The sequence below is a fragment of the Pseudoliparis swirei genome, chromosome 3, assembly GCF_029220125.1.
Source record: "Pseudoliparis swirei isolate HS2019 ecotype Mariana Trench chromosome 3, NWPU_hadal_v1, whole genome shotgun sequence".
In the NCBI taxonomy this organism is placed as follows: Eukaryota; Metazoa; Chordata; class Actinopteri; order Perciformes; family Liparidae; genus Pseudoliparis; species Pseudoliparis swirei.
This window is the reverse complement of record NC_079390.1, coordinates 21270739-21289901: the sequence shown is the minus strand read 5'-3', so window position 1 is coordinate 21289901 and position 19163 is coordinate 21270739. Positions and strand designations below refer to the sequence as shown.

The 19163-nt window shown below is 43.3% G+C and overlaps 1 protein-coding gene across 1 annotated transcript in view; it reads left to right on the top strand.

The window, feature by feature from the left end:
- Positions 1-19163, top strand: part of si:dkeyp-23e4.3 (rho GTPase-activating protein 7) — a 94702-nt gene that overhangs the window by 57616 nt on the left and 17923 nt on the right. Inside the window, 6 exon segments of the mRNA XM_056408794.1 lie at positions 14887-14958; positions 15124-15205; positions 15864-15927; positions 16675-17183; positions 17372-17591; positions 18254-18643. Of these exon segments, the coding sequence (XP_056264769.1) occupies positions 14887-14958; positions 15124-15205; positions 15864-15927; positions 16675-17183; positions 17372-17591; positions 18254-18643 (1337 nt within the window).

Sequence of the window (19163 nt, the reverse complement as noted above, 5' to 3'; positions counted from 1 at the left end):
AGCGGGGTCAGCCATGTTTCCGTCAGACAAAAGATGTTACAGTCCCTCATGTCCCGTTGGAATCTGATCCTTGCCCTAACATCATCCAGCTTATTTTCCAGAGACTGGACGTTAGCAAGAAGGATGCTGGGCAGAGGTGGACGGTGGGCTTGAACTCTCAGTCTGTTCGAATTCGCCTCCGTTTCCCTCGATGTTTTCGTCGTCTCCCCGTAGTAGCGGCTCCACTGTTGTTGTTGTGGTTCGCTCGTACGATCTCTGCCGGCCACGCTGGATCGATGGAAAAAGTGGACAAAAACCCTTGTTTTGCGCAAAAGTTTATGTCCAAAAGTGTGCAGCGTTCGTATGCTGTTAGTGCCGATGTGTTTGTGGCAAAGAAAGTATTAAAAATAAACACAAAAACTAAAAGAGCGCACAATCTCCGCGGAGCTACCACGACGGCGTCTGGACACAGCCGCGCCATCTTGAGCAAGACACCCTGAGTTGCTCCCTGCAGCTGTGTCCACAGTGAATGTAACATGATTGTAAGTTGCTTTGGATAAAAGCATCAGCTTAATGACATGTAATGTTATAACGCATTACCCATTTCCTATATTTAATATATTTCATCTCTACACAATGGTTACAAAAATATAATGTGGAGACCCGAATATTACACCCTTATGTGGGCTCTCGACTTTAAAACCGCAGAGAGCATTTTGAAAAGAAAATCCCCATCGCTGTGTTGTTGATCCTATCTTTACTTTATTAGATTATCTTCCTTTCCCTTGATTTCCTTTTAATCTTAAATCATCTGAGGAAAGTTCCTCAGAAACCTCTGTGTGTATTTGCATCATGCCCAGTGGCTCTCCTGCAGCTGGCTATACATCAAAAAGAAAATAAACCTAGCTGACAGGATGGTAATATGCAGGTTTTAGCATGGAAATAAGGATGAACTCTGGTAGGAAGATAACGAGATGGCAAGTAGAGAGCAATCCATCAAGTGAATCCCCGACATGTCTGCTTGTTACATATCCACAGCATTGGAGATGGAGCTGAATGGGCCTTTGGAAGCAAACGGCTCTCATCTATCAGTTCAGTGATCAGTCGGTGCTTTTAAACTTCACTCATTGCTGTTCTCAAAAATTTGGAATGCCTAATTTGATATGTACGACAGTTAAATTTCGATTTTTATATATAGCCCAAAATCACAAATTACGAATTTGCCACAGAGGGCTTTAAATCTGTACACATACGACATCCCTGACCTTTGACCTCACATCGGATCAGGAAAAACTCCCAAAAAATAGAAAAACCCTTAGACGGGGAAAAGGGGGAGGAAACCTTCAGGAGGGCAACAGAGGAGAATCCCTCTCCAGGAGGGACAGAAACAACATCAGTTGCTGTATTCACGGCCTTCTTCCATAAGTGGCATTGTTGCCACTATATATGTATATTTATATATATATATATATATAAATAAATATAAATAATATAAATAAATATATTATATATATATATAATTATATGTAATAATATATATAATTATATATATATATAATAATATATATAATTATATATATCTATATATAAAATAAACTAAATTGAATCGAATTGAAATTGTAGATGGCCCACAATGCAAATGACGCCTGACCTAGAAAAACCTAGCGTTAACTCATTACAGGCGGGAACGTCCCTTTAAACATCCCTTCTACCCCCACGACTGATGTTTCGCAATAGTTTTGTGGTAAATGACCGGGTTTTAGATTTCCATGAGCCCACAAATACACACGAGAAATTCAGAGCTGCGAGATGTGCTCGTGATATCGGGGTACCTCGAGGTGACCTTTAGGTCCATCTCAAAATGTTTTATGTTTTCAAATAATATGTAGATGATATCGCGTTGGCAGTGAAAGTGACGCCTTCACTCACAGGCGTTATCCGAATAACAAAGAGAGCAGATAGTGCAAGAGCAGCCACAACCTCTCCTTCTGAAACCGTTTGAAAGGATATGTCCTTTTTGTAAAAAGGGAGGGAAGAAAACTGAATAGAATCCATTATTCTTTCATCCTTTTGAATATGTGTGGACATGAATAGACGACATGTTTTCTCTGTTTTCTAATATCACCTGAAAGATCTCTCGGAGATATCGGAGAAAAACTAGAGTGATATAAAAATGGGAGAAAAAACGTATTTCCAATTATTCCACATACTCTATTCCATAAAGTCTGCTCCTGCCAGCGTATCCAACCCAAGTCGGTGTTAGGGTGTGTCCTCGGGACACGTTCCAAATGAACTATGTGCAGACAACCCCATTACACACTCTCAGATCATTATAAAAGCTAATAAAGAGCAGCTCTAATCAGAGCCCCAGTTAATTGATCGCGAAGACCATGAGGCCGCTTGAGTGAACGTCTACTTCCACAACGAAGACACCAGGATTTAATCAAGACCTTCAGTCCAGATTGATGACTGTAAAAATGCATTTTGTTCCTTTAGTTACACAGAAGACACGAGAGACAAGGACTTCAAAATAAGACAGGAAACGAGACACAAAAACTCCGACTCACGACACTATCTCGGTGACTTTCACCGATAAGTTCCGCTTCCAGCAGCAGCCAGTTAGATTCACCAACGGCGGAGCGTCTCATCGCCGATTGGCTTTCGCCACTCGGCGTCGGACGAATCTTTCGCCAAAGTTGAAAATTTTCTAACACGATGCAAATTTTCCGTGCCACGAAATTCTCGGCATCCGCGTCCGTACGTTGACTTTGCGTGGGGATCTACTCGCGTGGAAAATTTCGCAACGCTTTTGGCGTGAACGCAGCATAAGACCGGTGCACTCTGGGTCTAAATGATGAAATCATAAAACTGCCCGTGATAATTCCTCCAGCTGGACCTTTTACTTTCCGTCGGGGAGGGCGAGACCTTTCTGCCGTTTGTGTAGCGCGTATCGCCTTTCAGGCTCGACATGCAGGAACACTTTTAGGAGAGCGGTGGGACCCGCCGAGCGGGCCGGTTATTGGCCGCCTGGGACCAGACGGGCCGGGCGGACTTTGCTCACACAAAGCCATTCATGCATGTGAGTACAACAACAGCCATCGGGACGGGCCCGTCCCACCAGAGGAGCGGGTCCACTACGAGTTTACAACGTTCATACAGATCCACGTTGGCATGCCGTTAGTTGATTTGTATTCTGCTGTCAATCATCGGACTATTTAGTTTCTGAGCCTAATTTCACAAAGTTGAGTAGTTTTTCTCTTTCCGGTTTTTTTCTAGTGAGGCCACACACACACACACACACACACACACACACACACAGGAAGGCGGTTGTTTTAATGATCCATTGGATGCACTGTCAAAGTGGTATCCATCAGAATACTGCTGGTGCTCTGGTGTTCTATGTCTTGTAATTTTTCGTTATTTTATATAAGCTTGAACACGTTACTTTTATTTGCTCATCATATAATGTGTTTTTTTCTTTACCTTCCTTTTACAAATTTAATTTGATGAAAGGACATTTTTACACAACTAGTTGTACTTAACAAAGAATGTGTTTCATTACATGGCGAATGCCTTTGTTGGACTTGTTTTGATGGTTAAATATTGCCCAGACTCTACGTATGTACAGTAAGTATACACAGAGACACACACACACGCAGACACACACTGATGATGTCATCGGTCCTGGAGAATGTGGGCTGCAGTTTTCAAAAGGAGGGACACAGTTCAAGAGAGCAGGCCGCTTCCTGTCCTGCTACATCGGAAATACCAGCCTCGAAGCCTCAGAGGCTGGATTCAGATTGGACTGTACACACACACACACACACACACACGCACGCACAAAGCTAAATCATACACACGTACACACCCAGAGCGCACACACAAGGCTATGCTTGTGAGAGTCAACACAACACATCACATCCTTGAATACTGTAACTGCTCCACACACACACACATGTACACACACACACACACACACCACATATAAACACTGCACACACACAGAACCTCCCATCCGCTGGGAGTATTGTTGGATTCTTCCTCCTCTGACGCCCGTGAGGCTCTCGCTTGAGAAAAGGAAATGCAGTCTTGTGTAACCTTTGAGAGAGAGAGAGAGAGAGAGAGAGGTCGAAGGTCAGGCCCTGAGCTCTGCTTTAATCCTGATTTGCAGTCAACATCTCAGTGACTTTGATATATTATTAATATTTACGGTACATGAATAACTCAAAGTGCAGTAAAAAAGGTCGGAATACAAATACTACTGGTGGTGAGTTATCGAATTAAATAATTCAATTAAATATTTATTTCTGTTATAATGTCTTATGCTTCTTTTTCTTCAGAAGCTCAGAGAGGACATCATAGACATACTTTAAAGCTGCACTAATAAAGGTCATGAGTTGGGCATACCCATATATATATATATATATATATATAAACACATGTACTGTATATAATTCAACATCAGAAAGCAAATAAGCTAACACTTGAACGTTGAAATATCCCTCTTAGGTAGTTTTTTAGCAAATATTAAAAGGTGTTTTTCCAAAGATCTCTAAAGATCTGTTGCGGAGGAAGTGGTGTTGTCCTCACACACGAACACTACACATTATGTAATGCACCAGTTTAGAGTTGTGGTCATTTGATGGTGGACTTGCGGCCCAAATGTTATGTCGTATAACATGAGAAATACCTTAAATGTTTTGTCTCCGTGTGCCACCTGTGATGACAATAAACTTTCGCTAAAGCCCCAAAAAATTCCGTTGGTCTATCCAACATTTAAATCCTCGCAAAGCCTCTAAACCTTTGTGTCGTCTATATTTCCCACCAACAACCAGATGTGTTCAGATCTTTCTCAATCCCGATGAACTCACTTTTCTGAAATCTTCCGAGAAATGTGGCCAAAGAATAGGAAGGGGAAAAAAAGTTTCCTCTTTTTACTCTCTCTCTCTGTCTCTACTGTATGTCTCTCGACCGCCTGTGAAAGAGTCCATTAGTTGTTTACACACTCCCACTTCCTCCCACTTCCTCCCCCTTCCACTTGTGAATTAATGTGGCGAATCGTTCTCCTCGCTTCTCCTCCGAGGGGAGTTATTCACATTTAAAATCCCATAATTAAACACCTACGTGTTAAATGGAAGACCATTAACGCTAATGGTCTACCTTGGACTGAGCCAAGATGAAACCTTGAAGAACCACAGGCTATTAGGCCACGGCGAGGACTTCCTCCTCCTCGTCTTGTTAAGGCGTTCGTCTGTATTTAATTTCGGCTGAAACGGCTTTTTTTCTTCCCCGAAGAAGGTCAGAGGGAAAAAAAATCTTCAATTTCGTAAAGGAAGAAAATCGTGTTAATTTCCTCGCTTTACTTTCTTCTTTGGCTAATTTCATCATCCGAGGGTTTTCTCACCGCGGGCCTCATTTGAGGCAAAGTGGAACGTCCCACTCCTCTGAATTGCCTATTTTTAATCATCGTATTTTTTAGGAGGACATTTTTATTTATTTATTTATTTCTAAATTGCCAGCCTCAAAAGCCAACTCCTGTCCTGTGGAAATGTGCAGTCACTCCTGTGCCCAGTGGGCAGAGGGCTCACTCTGGGATCCTTCATTTCCTCCCAGGGAGGGTCATCCACATCCTCCATGCACAGATTTCATCTCCCTAATTTGCCTTTCCCTTCTTCTCACTCCTATACACACAAACTCAAAGTAACCCCAGTATGTGTGTGTGTGTGTGTGTGTGTGTGTGAACCTCATGCCTCTGAAGTGTGTGTGTGTGTGTGTGTATTTTTAGGACGTCCTCCCCCCACCCCCTCCCCAGGCGTTCAGATGGTCCGGTCCGGGGCCAGAGGAAAGGGGAGTGGTCGGGGAAATCTTCAACAATGACTTCATTAACATGATGCCCAACATGACCAGTACAACTGGAATTCTGCCGCTTTGCCGCAACATTGGATATACGACTTTTCCCCCTCTGGACTTTTTAACTCTTTAAAGATCTCGATGCGTCCGATTCTACGACGTCCAATCTCAGGTGTAAGATGGAAGTGTGTTGAACTTCCCTCCATCCGACCAGAAGCATGTTGATCACCAGTGAGTAAATGTGTGACAGACGGGGAGGGAGGGAGAATCCCAGGCGCTCGCTCCTCGGCCTGTTTTCGTTGTTTTTTTGAAGACGATCCACAATTGGCTGCTTGATGACGCTCATTAAGGAGATGATTGGTTAATTAGCTTAAAGTGTAGCATTTAATGAGGATCTGATTGGTCCGCAATTAGACTCCTGGGCTACTTCTAAAAGTCTCTTCTTAGTTTGTTGAATTAATGGAAGGCAGGCTTGACATCATGACGTGTATAAGAGTGTGTGTGTGTGTGTGTGTGTGTGTGTGTGTGTGTGTGTGTGTGTGTGTGTGTGTGTGTGTGTGTGTGTGTGTGTGTGTGTGTGTGTGTGTGTGAATATGTACATCAGCAGCTTTAGTGTAACAGGGTTGTTCTTGATTCATGAGGCAGGGAAAGGAATTTGAAGCACTCCGGCGTCCTCTGAGGGCTCTTTATTGTTTGGAGGCCGTGGGCCTGACAACATCACAAGCTCAGTTTTTGAACTCCAGAAGAATGAAAGGGGTTTTTTTTTTCTCGGGCGTAGGACTCACTCTGAATGTCCGTGGGTGACTGTTTTGAATATTAAAATGCGATCTGTTGTGGAGGATTGATCATCCGCCAAAGAAAAAAATGAGCAAATATGCAAACTTTCGATATGAATTGGAGTCTAACAACTTGAATGCATGTGTGTCTTTGTAGTAACGGCACTCCCGTAGGATCATGATATTTAAATTATTCGACAATGGTTGCTTTATTTTCTGATATCTGCGACCCGATTTGAAATCTTGGTTTTCTTTTCTTTTTTGTTGCTTTCCACAGCGACGCCGGTTGACCTCACACTGTTGTCCTCCCATGGCATCACATGGAGGAGTAACCGTTGTCCCCGTGGTCGTGTGTGTCAGTGAATGTGTGAAGCAGGTTGCGCAATAAGAACATTGTAATGCTTACATTCTGAGATGTATAAATTAACAGTGAACTAAAGTGATGGAGTTGGTCGCCGCAGTTTTTAAAACTATTTAAGCATTATACATCAATATTGGTAATCTCCCAAAATGCTATATGCTAATATCCGAGCATACCCAAAAATCCAACTGTAACCTCATATTAGCCTAAAACGTGTTAAATCCCTTTTCCAGCTGAACTACCTGCTCCAGCACAAATGTGGGAGGACAAAAAAAAATGTCACTCCGCATACATCAATGACTCACCTGTGTGGTGAATATCTAGAGCGGTGGTTCTTAACCTGGGTCCACAACAAGTATAACGGTAGAAATAGTGGTTATTTCTTCCGTGGTGGATGGCGGAAATGATAACTGTTTCCACGGAGTAAAGTCACGTAGATAAGCCACGCTAAGGCGATAATGAAGCGAATAAACCACGAGCAGTTGTGCGAGTAAAGCGTTGCAAAGGTGTTAACTCGGCATTAGATTCCACATATTTATTTGCCCAGTAAAACTGTGTTACGCCAAAAAAGTCAGTCTACTTGTTTTATTCGTCTCGTCCCGCTCCGCTTGGCCCTCATTGGCTGCAGCTGATCACGCCACATTTGATATCCGTCCTGCAGGGAACTTCAGTTTGTGCACTAATAAAATATATACCTATGTTTTGAAGAAATCACATTTTATTTTTCCAATTACCAAGGGTTCGGCTAATGCACTGATGAAGCTTGCAGGGTCCAGTCCCTCCGATAAGGTTAAGAACCACTGATCTAGAGACATATCATTCAGGCTTTTGGATGTTTTTATTATTTGTGTGAAAGCATCCTTGTGTGACAGTTGAATGTGTTTGGAAGTTTTTTAATCTTTTGATTTTTATTTATTGTTCGGCTTTCAGAGACATTTTTGATATCTATTTACATTGAACTCTTTGGTTTTCCCACACGCCTCCAAGTGGAAAGGAGAATTTTTTTTTTAATGGAGAAATGTATTTCTGAATTGAAGTAAATTGGGGGCGGAGATGAACCGTTAACGGTAAAACTACATCAAAACATCAGGTTTAATCCAAGTCTCGTACACTCACTACTTCCTGCTAAAAACCGTACTCAATCAATCTCAAACCCTTCCGCTCTGGACACTTCCCTCCCTCCATTAAAAGTTTACTCAAACTTTTGTGGTTTCATCCCCGACTCCGTGTCGACCTGTGAGAGACACTTAATTCTCAAATTGAGACCGAAGTCTGTTAAACGTGATGGTCTTGATAGGCAGGTGGTAGCCATGCAAGGTGACATCATTGTATGAATGTGTTGTGTGTGTGTGTGTGTGTTGGAAGGTTGGCAGACCAGGAAGACGGTCTCCAAATACATGTCCATTTACAAATTGACAAAAAAAGTGAGCAAAACCAGATTCTGCAAATGTGTGGCCGATTTTATTTCCTGAAATGACGTCATTAATTAAATCAATAGTTTGGTCATCTAGTGGACAGGTGTCAAAAACAAGGCCCGCGGGCCGAATCCGGGACACCACGTCATTTCATGTGGCCCCTGGCGGCTTGAAAGACATATGAACACCTTTCCTTGGAAGAAAAATTTCTGAAAAATATCCTGTGCTTTTATTTTGAAGGTTTCAAATGAAATCGATTCATGTGATAATAATAGAGAAATGTTCCTTTTTACAATATTTCTACACTCAAAAAAACAATAATCAAATGCAAAGAGAGTTATTTAACAATATGTTGGGTATAGTAGTTTATACAGAGTTTCAGGTAACCGGCCCTTTAAGAGGGAAGCTATGATGCTGATGTGGCCCACAGTGAAAATGAGTTGGACACCCCTGATCAAGTGGAAGTTCCAGCATATACCTGCACAAGCCAGTGAGAGTGAAGCTACTTCCCACTCAGGTTTGGAGACTTTATAATCCTCAGTCATCTTCTGTAAGAACCTTGATGACATCATGGTTAATGGCTCCCCAATTGCCTGGAAAGTAACGTTGGTCATTTCTGAAAACGCCCAAAATTCAACCAAGTGACTCACTGAACCTTCCCCGACGGCAGTGAGTGAGCAGTGGGTTCATGTGGATCCTCCGTCGGGCCGTGGAACCCTTTTTTGAGGGTAAACGGACTCATTATCGTGTTTAGCTCGACTCATCTCGGATGCCAGAATGATTCTGTGCACAAAGCAGAACAGATTTATTTTAGGGGGTAAAAAGTAAAAAAGCAAATTTGGGACGGAGAACCCAGCAGGTGAGGAGGTAGTATTTTTTTTTTTTTTTAAACGAACCCCTCCTTGTGGTTTAGTTTGGCTGGTCGACAGCTGGTGTTCTGCCCGGCGACACACTGCCGGGCTCTGTCGTGTCTGTTTGAACCAAACACTCCTGTAGTTCCTCCAATCCGCCTCTCGGTAACCTGAGAGTGTTTATCTGAACTTCGTAGGGCCGACTTTCCGCTGGCACGCCGCCTCGGGACGGACGTGTTGTCATAGCAACGACGGGCAACAGCACGCAGGAACGATGAGGCGGCGGGATTATGCCTATCTATGTATGAACTAATGTCACGTTCAGTGTGTGTGTGTGGGGGGGGGAGGGGACATTTCATGAAAAATCTTACATTTAGTGTATTATTTAGAGTATTCTAATAATAAAAAAATGTTAACAATATAATGCTGTATTGTATGGTATCATCAAAAAATGCACCCGAAAGAGTCATCGTGAACTAGAACATGACGAGCCAGAAATCCACCTGTCCATTATATTATATTATATACATATATATATATATATATATATTTTGAATCCCCTTAATGACTCTAAACCGATACCACCATAAATGTTATAAACCTGATAGGCAGATATAGAATAACTCTAGATCCAAAAGGGGACCTCGGACCACTGGGATTAGAAAACATTGTGACAAGAATATTGTCAAAAATGGCGACAATACCTTTTTCCCGAGATCTATCCCCGTGGACCGATTTTTACTTTTCCTTTTTGAATCCAAACCGTGTGTGTTTTTACCTCCGAGCAAATCTCTAAAACCAAATTTCCTCTGGCTCATCAAAAATAAATTCTGCCATCCAAAGCAGGATCATTACAGGAGAGCAAGATATCACTGAGAAAGCCCGGAAGGAGGTGGCATTCATAAAAAAAGACTCTTTTTCTTTCTTTCTCCGAGATATGAACGTTATCACGTTTCTCTGATCGCGAGACAAAGACGCGGCGACACTTCTGATGAGGATTTTAAAATACCATCAGAGAAACCGAGCTATAGGTAGAGGGACACATTGTCTCCCAGCGAGACGCACTCGAGGTCCCGGGGGACACATTCAGGCGTCTCCCTGAGCTGCAAGAGGGATCGCCCCCCCGCCCCCGCCCACTTACAGCAACACAGGGAGTGAGGTGGGAAAGTGGCGTGAAGGCCCTCAAACGTCAGTTAAATGTATAAATATTGGACTTGTGGGTGGTTCATGATGAAGGGCGTACTCCTCGCCGGTGTGACGAGTTTCCTTGACTCTCATTTCTCATTTCAGAGGGGGACATTTTGGGGTAATTTGCTTATTTTGTGGATGAATTATTCTGTTTTGGGTATAAGTAGAATAAATAAGGTCCATTTGAAGGCCCGCAGTTCTCTATCCAGGCATGGCCCCGTGCCCTGTGGATTTCGACCAGTCAGAATTCATGAACTGGCTAATTCCTGCGCTGCTGTTAGCGGTGTAATCCGCCTCCAGAGGAAAATATCGGGTGCAAACGGGACTTCAAGTGAATGTGGGTTGGATTATCTTTATCCGTCTTTTTCTCTGAAGTCATGCGTGTGTTTTTTTCTCCGACAGAAAACACTGTAAACTGAAATATAAACACGAGCGCAAACGCTCCGCTGAGCACGTCTCGGCCTCCAGGCGCACGCTCGCCGGCTTCCTGGCGCTGGCGGGGCGGAGCCGCTCGGACCTCGAGTCCAGATCGCTTATCGCAGCCCAGAGGGGCCGATTCACAACTTCCTCAGAGGCCGAGGCATTTGGAAAAGGGAAGAGGCCGCCGCGGTCCCGCCGGAGCCCAGGAGGCCCGAGTGGAGGGGGGCCCCCGAGTGGAGGGGGGCCCCTGAATGTGGCGCTTACATGTTGTTGTTGTTTCTGACAGCTGTGGAGTCTTTTGTTCCTGCAGGACTCAAAACACATCTGGTCGTCAGGCCAGATGTGTGTGAAGGCCTGTCCACACGGGAGAGTGTGTGTGTGTGGGTGGGTGTATTTATATGTGTGTGTGGGGGGGGGGGAGGTCTGTATGTGTATTCCTGTGTGTGTGTGTGTGTGTGTGTGTGTGTGTATGTGGGTGTGGGTGTGTAGGTGGGTGGGTGTATTTATTTGTGTGTGTGTGGGGTGGGGGGGGGTCTGTATGTGTATTTATATGTGTGTGTGTGTGGGAGGGGGGGTCTGTATGTGTATTTATATGTGTAGGTGTGTGTGTGTCTGTGTGTTTATGTGTGTTTATGTGTGGGTGGGTGTATATAGGTGTGTGTGTACGTATGTGTATTTACACGAGTAGTTGTGTGTGTATATAAGTGTGTGTATTAATACCTGGAAGTGTAGGTGTGTGTTTGTGTATTTCATTGTGTAGGTGTGTGTTTGTATGGTTATGTGTAGGTGTGTGTGTATGTATGTGTATGTTTGTGTGTGTATATAGGTGTGTGTGTGTGTATTTATATGTGTGTGTGTGTGTGTGTGTGTGTGTGTGTGTGTGTGTGTGTGTGTGTGTGTGTGTGTGTGTGTGTGTGTGTGTGTGTGTGTGTGTGTGTGTGTGTGTGTCCAAATCGTCTGACCTCCTGTTTGTCTGCGTTTCCTCGCCGCCTATCGGAACCCAAACAAAAGGAATTTTTTTATTTGCATTTTACAAATTAACAAGACAGGACTTTAAGGATACAATACAAAGGGAAAGGAGAAATAAAAGGGTAAAGAAGAACAAAAAAATAGACACAAAATAATTAGAAAAACCACAGAAAATAACACATTCGCACATCTCCAGTCTGACATCTTTAAGGTGACATCATCAAATCAAGTCAGCATCGGTACCAGTGTTTTTAATCAGGCGGGGCAAAGTCCGTCCCGGAGGGGTCCACCACGTCGAAGACCGGTTTCCATATTTTGACCAGTCCCTTGACCTTGTCATGGAGGGTGTGGGCGGAGAACTTCCAAACTCCACTTGTACCAATCAAAGAAATCTTTTCTGATTTCCTTTTGACTTCAACACATTCGGATCTCAGCTCTATTCCTACAGCGCAGCTCCAATCCATTCCCAAACCGCCAACAACAAAAAAACTGCCCCGGAGTTATTTGGGCTTGAATGCGTCACAAGAGGACTTCCAAGAACATTCTCCAAATGATAACCACCCCCCCCCCCCCCCCCCCACACACACACACACACTCCCCACTGGGATTTTCCCCTCCAGACTGTAACCTCCAAAAAAAGTCCAACAGAAGCTCCTTCTCTAAAGCTGCGAGGCCTTAACGCAGAATGCGAGACCAATTTAAAGTAGAACGCCGGGTTTTAAAACGCCGAGAGCTTTTAACGCCGTGGCCCTGAAGGTGGCAGGATGACGGGCTGGATGGGGACGATGTCATTACTGAGGACGAGGTGTGTGGGGGGGGGGGCGCTACTGGTAGATCCACAGATCCCTGGATTTAAAGATCCTCCCGAGGACATTGCGAGACACACTTGATCTCAGATGTCACTCCGGTTGATCTCCAGCTTCCAGCTTAACAAGCATTCTGGGTCCAGGACGAACATATTTACGGCCATCTTTCTCTTTCTCTTTTGGCCGCTACTCGCGTGGAAGTCGGTTTATTTTCTCTCTGTCTTTCTGTCGTTTTGATGATCGCCAAGTTCTCCGAACCCCCCCCCCCCCCCCCCCCCATCAATGTTTACATGTCTGAGCCATCTGCGCCGTTCTCTGGATCCTCGGGCGTCTGGGGACTCGGCGAGACCGTCACTTTGTAAACGTCGAGTTTCCATCCATGCTGTCAAGGGAATTATGAGAAGAAGAAGAAAAAACTTTTCAAAAATCCTCCATAAAATAAGAAAAAAGCGAATCCGCTTCCTTTTCCTTCGAGTCGCACTGGAGTGGATTAGAAGGCAGTAAAAAAGAAATAAACACACAACCAGCAGACAAGAAGTGTTTGAAGACCCAATCGGTCACGGGCAGACGGCCGCCGTTGTTCTTTAGTGGAGCCGAATGTCGGCCATGTTTCATGCTGTGTGAATATGAAAAGAAGAAATGCCTTGGGTAGTATCCTAGCCACCAACAGAGAAACACGTTGGGACCACTCAGAGAATCCAGATCCTCTTCGGGGCTGTGCAACCAGACTGAGAACAGTATTTCCGTCGCTCCTCGTTGTAAACATCCTGGATCAACAAATCATTGTTTATGCTTCCACTTCAAGTCTTTCCTAAAAATACTTTTACTTCTCACGTGAAAAAAATAAATAAAAATTGACCGCAGAGGAGGTTAAATAGATAATATTTATAATCGTGTTTCTTCTCACCATCGACATATTTTTTTATTTTAAACCGATGAAAATAATCATTTTTATTACCTTTATTTGGAGGAAAGGAGACGGTCTATCTAACATTCATATAAGGAGATAATATTATACATCACGCTATTAACAATAATGATATGTTTAGGGTTTACAACACTTTTAGTGTGATTACAAATGAACTAAATTGATTGTGCAGCTTTTGTGCATCATTTTAAATGTCAGAACAAAAACAAGACATTTCAGTTCTACTTTAAAAGATAAGAACAAGAGGGGAAAAAACTAAATCAGTGGAGAATTGCAACAGATCTTCAAAATAAAAAGGCATAAAGCCGACTGTGTGCTCTCTGCCCGTCTGAAAAACATCCATCAGTGGAATTTAGGTGGATGTCTTTCTTTCTCTCGGGTCTCGTGTCTGTTGGTTCTTTCTCTTTATCGAATGCACAGAGCTCTTCAGGAATCAGTCAAAGCAAGAAGAAAAGGGCCAAAATGGAGGACAGAATATGTCTTGAGTCTGAATAAATGAATGCATTAATAAATACAGGAATGAATAAATAAATGCTTAAATAAATGTAGGAATAAATAAATAAATACAGGAATAAATAAATAAATGCTTAAATAAATGTATAAATAAATACAGGAAGAAATAAATACAGGAATATATTAATATAAGTTATACCTAAACAGGACATCATTAAATTAATCTATTTCTACATTTCTGTATTTCTTCATTTATTAATGTCTGTATTTATGTGTCCACACATATTTCTTCATTTATTTATGCCTGTATTTATGTTTGCCTATATACAAATGAGATGGGGTGGTCGGGATTTTTAGGCATTATTTGTTTTATTCCTGTGTTTATTTATTTATTTATACATTTTTTAAGCATTTATTCATTTATTCCTATATTTATTCATGCATTTAAATTATTTATTTATACTTGTACATGTGAAAATGTTGAACTATGTTTGACAAAACACACACCTTTTTTGAAATGCATCCTTCTTCGTGGGTTTCACCAGCACATGAGTGGCTTGTGAGAAACACACTGACGTCAGGGCCTCTGTATGAAAACCCTCTCTTTTCCTTCTCTCTCAGAAGACCCCATCTCCACACAGTCAATTAGCAGTAATTAGAACGGCCTCTTCCAAGAGTCACAGATAACTATATAATAGCATGTATGCGCTTCCAGTTTTTCTCTGTCAATGATTTATTTTCTTTTTCTCTTCACCCAAATGCAAATGTCATTAAACTTCATAAACACACGACTGATTAAGGGCAAATATTTGCCCTCTTAAAGTGCGGAGCGTGAAATTGATTTTAATTTAATCGAAAAGCTTTTCCTTTTTTTTCTCTTCTGTTTGCAGAGATTGAAGCCAAGGAGGCCTGTGATTGGCTGCAAGCGGCCGGCTTCCCTCAGTATGTGCAATTATTCAAAGGTAAATATGAAGGTTGTTAACATAATCCCCCCCCCCCCCCCCCAGGCATCGCCAAGATGGTACAAACAAACAGAGTCTCAGGCAGCGTCTTAGTGTGTGTGTGTGTGTGTGTGTGTGTGTGTGTGTGTGTGTGTGTGTGTGTGTGTGTGTATGTGTGTGTGTCAGACTGCAGGGTTCCCATTGACATTGAGTGGGCGAAGCGAGACCACCACTTCCTGGATAAGGATGCCCTGGATTCACTCTGCAGGTAACACAGCTGTACAGCACTTAATATATATATATATATATATATACATATATACATATATATATATATGGATATATACTAAACATTTCCACCCACCACGGTTGAGTACAAGTAACTTTACATGACCATATACAGTATATATATGTATATATACATATACATATATATATATAAATAGATATATGTATATGTGTATATATGTGTGTATATATACATGTATATATATACTGTATATATATATATATATATATATATATATCAACATGACTTTACTTGTCCACGGTGGGTGGACATGTTTAGTTTAGTCTTCTCACTCTTTTCCAGGAACATTCTGCTTCACAGTCACTTCCTACAACTGCATTCTGATCTGTAGTCAATAAGATCCTCCAGTGGAGAAGTTGGAGGTTTAGTGCTTTGCTCAAGGGCACCACAGTGGTGGTCATGAGGGACGGGCAAGGGCCGATTCATCCCGTTAGTCCAGGGATTCAAACCGTCTCCTTCTGGTCACAAGATAAGGTTTTCTGCTCATAACTATTCAGAAAACATCCGACATGTTGGCACCCGGACGAGAAGGGAATTGTCAAATGTAGAGAATGTGTCCGGCTGGTCACCGTGACGACGTCACCGTCTCCTCTCATCTCTCTCCTCCCTCCTTCAGGAGATTGAGCACTTTAAACAAAAGTGTGGAAATGAGGCTGGAGCCACGCAGATCGAGACGCAGGGTGAGTGTTGAGAGCAAACGGCGAGGGGGGGGGGGTCCAACTGGATTAACAAAACTAGGACATTCTTTATTATTATGTCTTGTTTAAAACAATCCAACTCAGATTTGTTGGACTTTTTTTAAGACACATAGCGCCGTAAGATGATATTGATAAGTAATATTTGTGGGTAATATTTGTGAGTAATATTTGTGAGTAATATTTGTGAGTAATATGTGTGGGTAATATTTGTGAGTAATATTTGTGGGTAATATTTGTGTTTAATATTTGTGCGTAATATGTGTGGGTAATAATTATGTTTAATATTTGTGAGTAATATTTGTGGGTAATATTTGTGAGTAATATTTGTGAGTAATATTTGTGGGTAATATTTGTGAGTAATATTTGTGGGTAATATTTGTGAGTAATATTTGTGAGTAACATTTGTGAGTAATATTTGTGGATAATATTTGTGAGTAATATTTGTGGGTAATATTTGTAGGTAATATTTGTGAGTAATATTTGTGGGTAATATTTGTGAGTAATATTTGTGAGTAATATTTGTGGGTAATATTTGTGGGTAATATTTGTGAGTAATATTTGTGGGTAATATTTGTGGGTAATATTTGTGAGTAATATTTGTGAGTAATATTTGTGGGTAATATTTGTGTGTAATATTTGTGGGTAATATTTGTGAGTAATATTTGTAGGTAATATTTGTGAGTAATATTTGTGAGTAATATTTGTGGGTAATATTTCTTCCTCTTCTAGGGAGACGACTTTGACGAAGAAGACTTCTGTGCCATCAGCCCCAACTGGGCCTACGACAGGCGGACCCGGCGATGGCGGCGCCTCGACTCCGCGATGGACGCCGCCGGACGCCAGCGCGCTTCTCCGTGTGACGGCGGCGACCGCCATGACGTCTGCTCCACCCACAGCTCCAGCAGCACCGAGAGCGAGGGCCACGCCGGACACCCCAAGGGTCACGGGGACGCCGCCGTCTCCTCCTCCCCCGACAACAAGACGCTCTGGTCGGACCCCTCGTTTAGTGGACCCCCCTCCCCCGGTGGATGTGTCGGAGCGTCCCCTGTGGATGACGACGGCTGCTACCCGGACAAACCGCCCAGGAAGAAGGGCACGAGTCTGCTGAGGAAGATGGAGAAGCTGAGGCTGAGGGGACGGACCGGCCTCCTCAGCGAGAGTCGGGCCCGGCACCTTATCGCCGGGCCGGTTCGGGTCCAGGAGGAGGAGAGCATGGAGCGGCTGCACGGCCCATCGAGGTGAGGGTTGTGGGTCGAAATCGTTTTCAAAAAACCCAAAAGGTTTTTCCACAACAAGCTATTTCCAGAATGGTCAGATACTTATTTTAAATAAGATAATATCTATTATCTCGTGGAGGGGATATTCTTGTGTGACTTGTACCTGCAGCTCTAACTGTAGAGTCCCCCCCCCCCCCGGATGTCTCCAGGCCGCAGTCTCGACCCGACAGCCGCGCCTCCTCCTCGCCCTCGTCCCCTCACACCATCAGCAGCGGCAGCAGCAGCAGCAACAGCCAATCGGAGAGCAGCAGCACCGTCAGCACGCCCAGCCCCGTCACCCGGGTCAGGAGCAACTGCAAGCGCTCCAACAGCGGGGTCGGCGGCGGCGGCGGAACCACCTGGAACAACCAGAACCACACGGGAGCAGAGGTCGGTCCAAAAAATATCCTTTATTTTTTTAGATTCGTGTTATTCTCATAAGCTCATTGCATCACATCGACCTGATTCACTGCAGCTTTGTGTCTGAAAAGAGGTAAAAACAAGATTACAGATGTCTCATTATTTACTATATTCTGCTAAATGTACTAATTATTATGCAGAATGACGTCATCGGAGCTTCTCGGTCTTATTATTTTTTTACCTATTGGTTCACCCTGATATTCTTACCATAACCAATCTCACTTCTCAAGCCTAAACCCTGGTCATATTAATGTGTTTATGAAGGCTGAAGCCTACGGCTGCTTTTGTTTATCAAAGACATTCAGGTGTTTTTTTAACAACTTTCATTTATGTATTTATATTGTGTGAAATGTAAACGGCTCATGTCCCATTTTGAACCCATTCGTTTGATGCTAAGCAGCCATGTGCATATTGAGTAATTATTTCAAACTTATTATTTGAATGTAGGCCTGAATGGACATTTGTAATCATTTTTAATAAATGCTATATTATCTGTCTGCTGGGTCTGCTGCCTCCGCGGCCCGACCCCGGACTAAGCGGATGAAAATGGACGGATAGATATATTACATGCTGTCCTTTCCTTTTTTTCTTCTTTTTAAATCCTTCACTCATCCCCCTGTTCACCCTCTCAGGACTTCCGGAACCAGATCAACAACAACAACAACGGCATCAGCAGCAGCTGCAGCAGGAGCCCCGAGAGTCTGATCTTCCAGATCCCCAACGGGCACAAACCGGGGACCTTCCCCACCTCTCTCGCGCACAAACACCCCGTCCTCCCCGCGGCCATCGACGACACCTCCGTCAACTGGAGGACCGGGAGTTTCCACGGCTACCGGGGCCGAGACGGTTCCCGCCGCGGCGCGTCATCGCTGGCCGGCGACCAGGCGCCGGGGGTCCCCAGTCCGCTCAACGTGCTGGACCATCGGCTGAGCGTCTACGACAACGTGCCCGACGACCGGCTGTCTGAGAGCGAGGGGGGAGGAAGTGGCAGCGATGCGGAGAGGACGGGCGAGGAATCAGAGGTGGGTCCAAAGACTGTGACTTGGATATTTAGTTTACCCATATATTTTCTTCAGGGGATTACAAGGTTGCCTTTAACCCTCCTGTTAACTTTAGGGTCAATTTGACCCCATTCAATGTTTAATGTCGGTGTTCTTTCGGGTCAATTTGACCCCAGGCTGTTTTTCACTGTCAAACACATAAGAAATATCAACTTTTTTATATATTTAAAGGGCTATTTAGGTAGTCAACAAACAAACATAAAGTACCTCACACTTAAACTTGGAAAACAATATTAATTCTAATAATTTTCTGGAGGTTTTAATTGCTGGGGTCAAATTGACCCCGAGGGTAAAATATGTCAGTAAATATAAAGGTAACAGGAGGGTTAAACATTGAATGGGGTCAAATTGACCCGAAGGCAACAGGAGGGTTAACATTCATTTACCTTTCGGCCTCAGTGTGCTTTGTTGGAATGATACAAACAGTGTTTGAAACTGCAGAATTTGGGGGGACACATCGATCCATTCCTTCATACTTCAA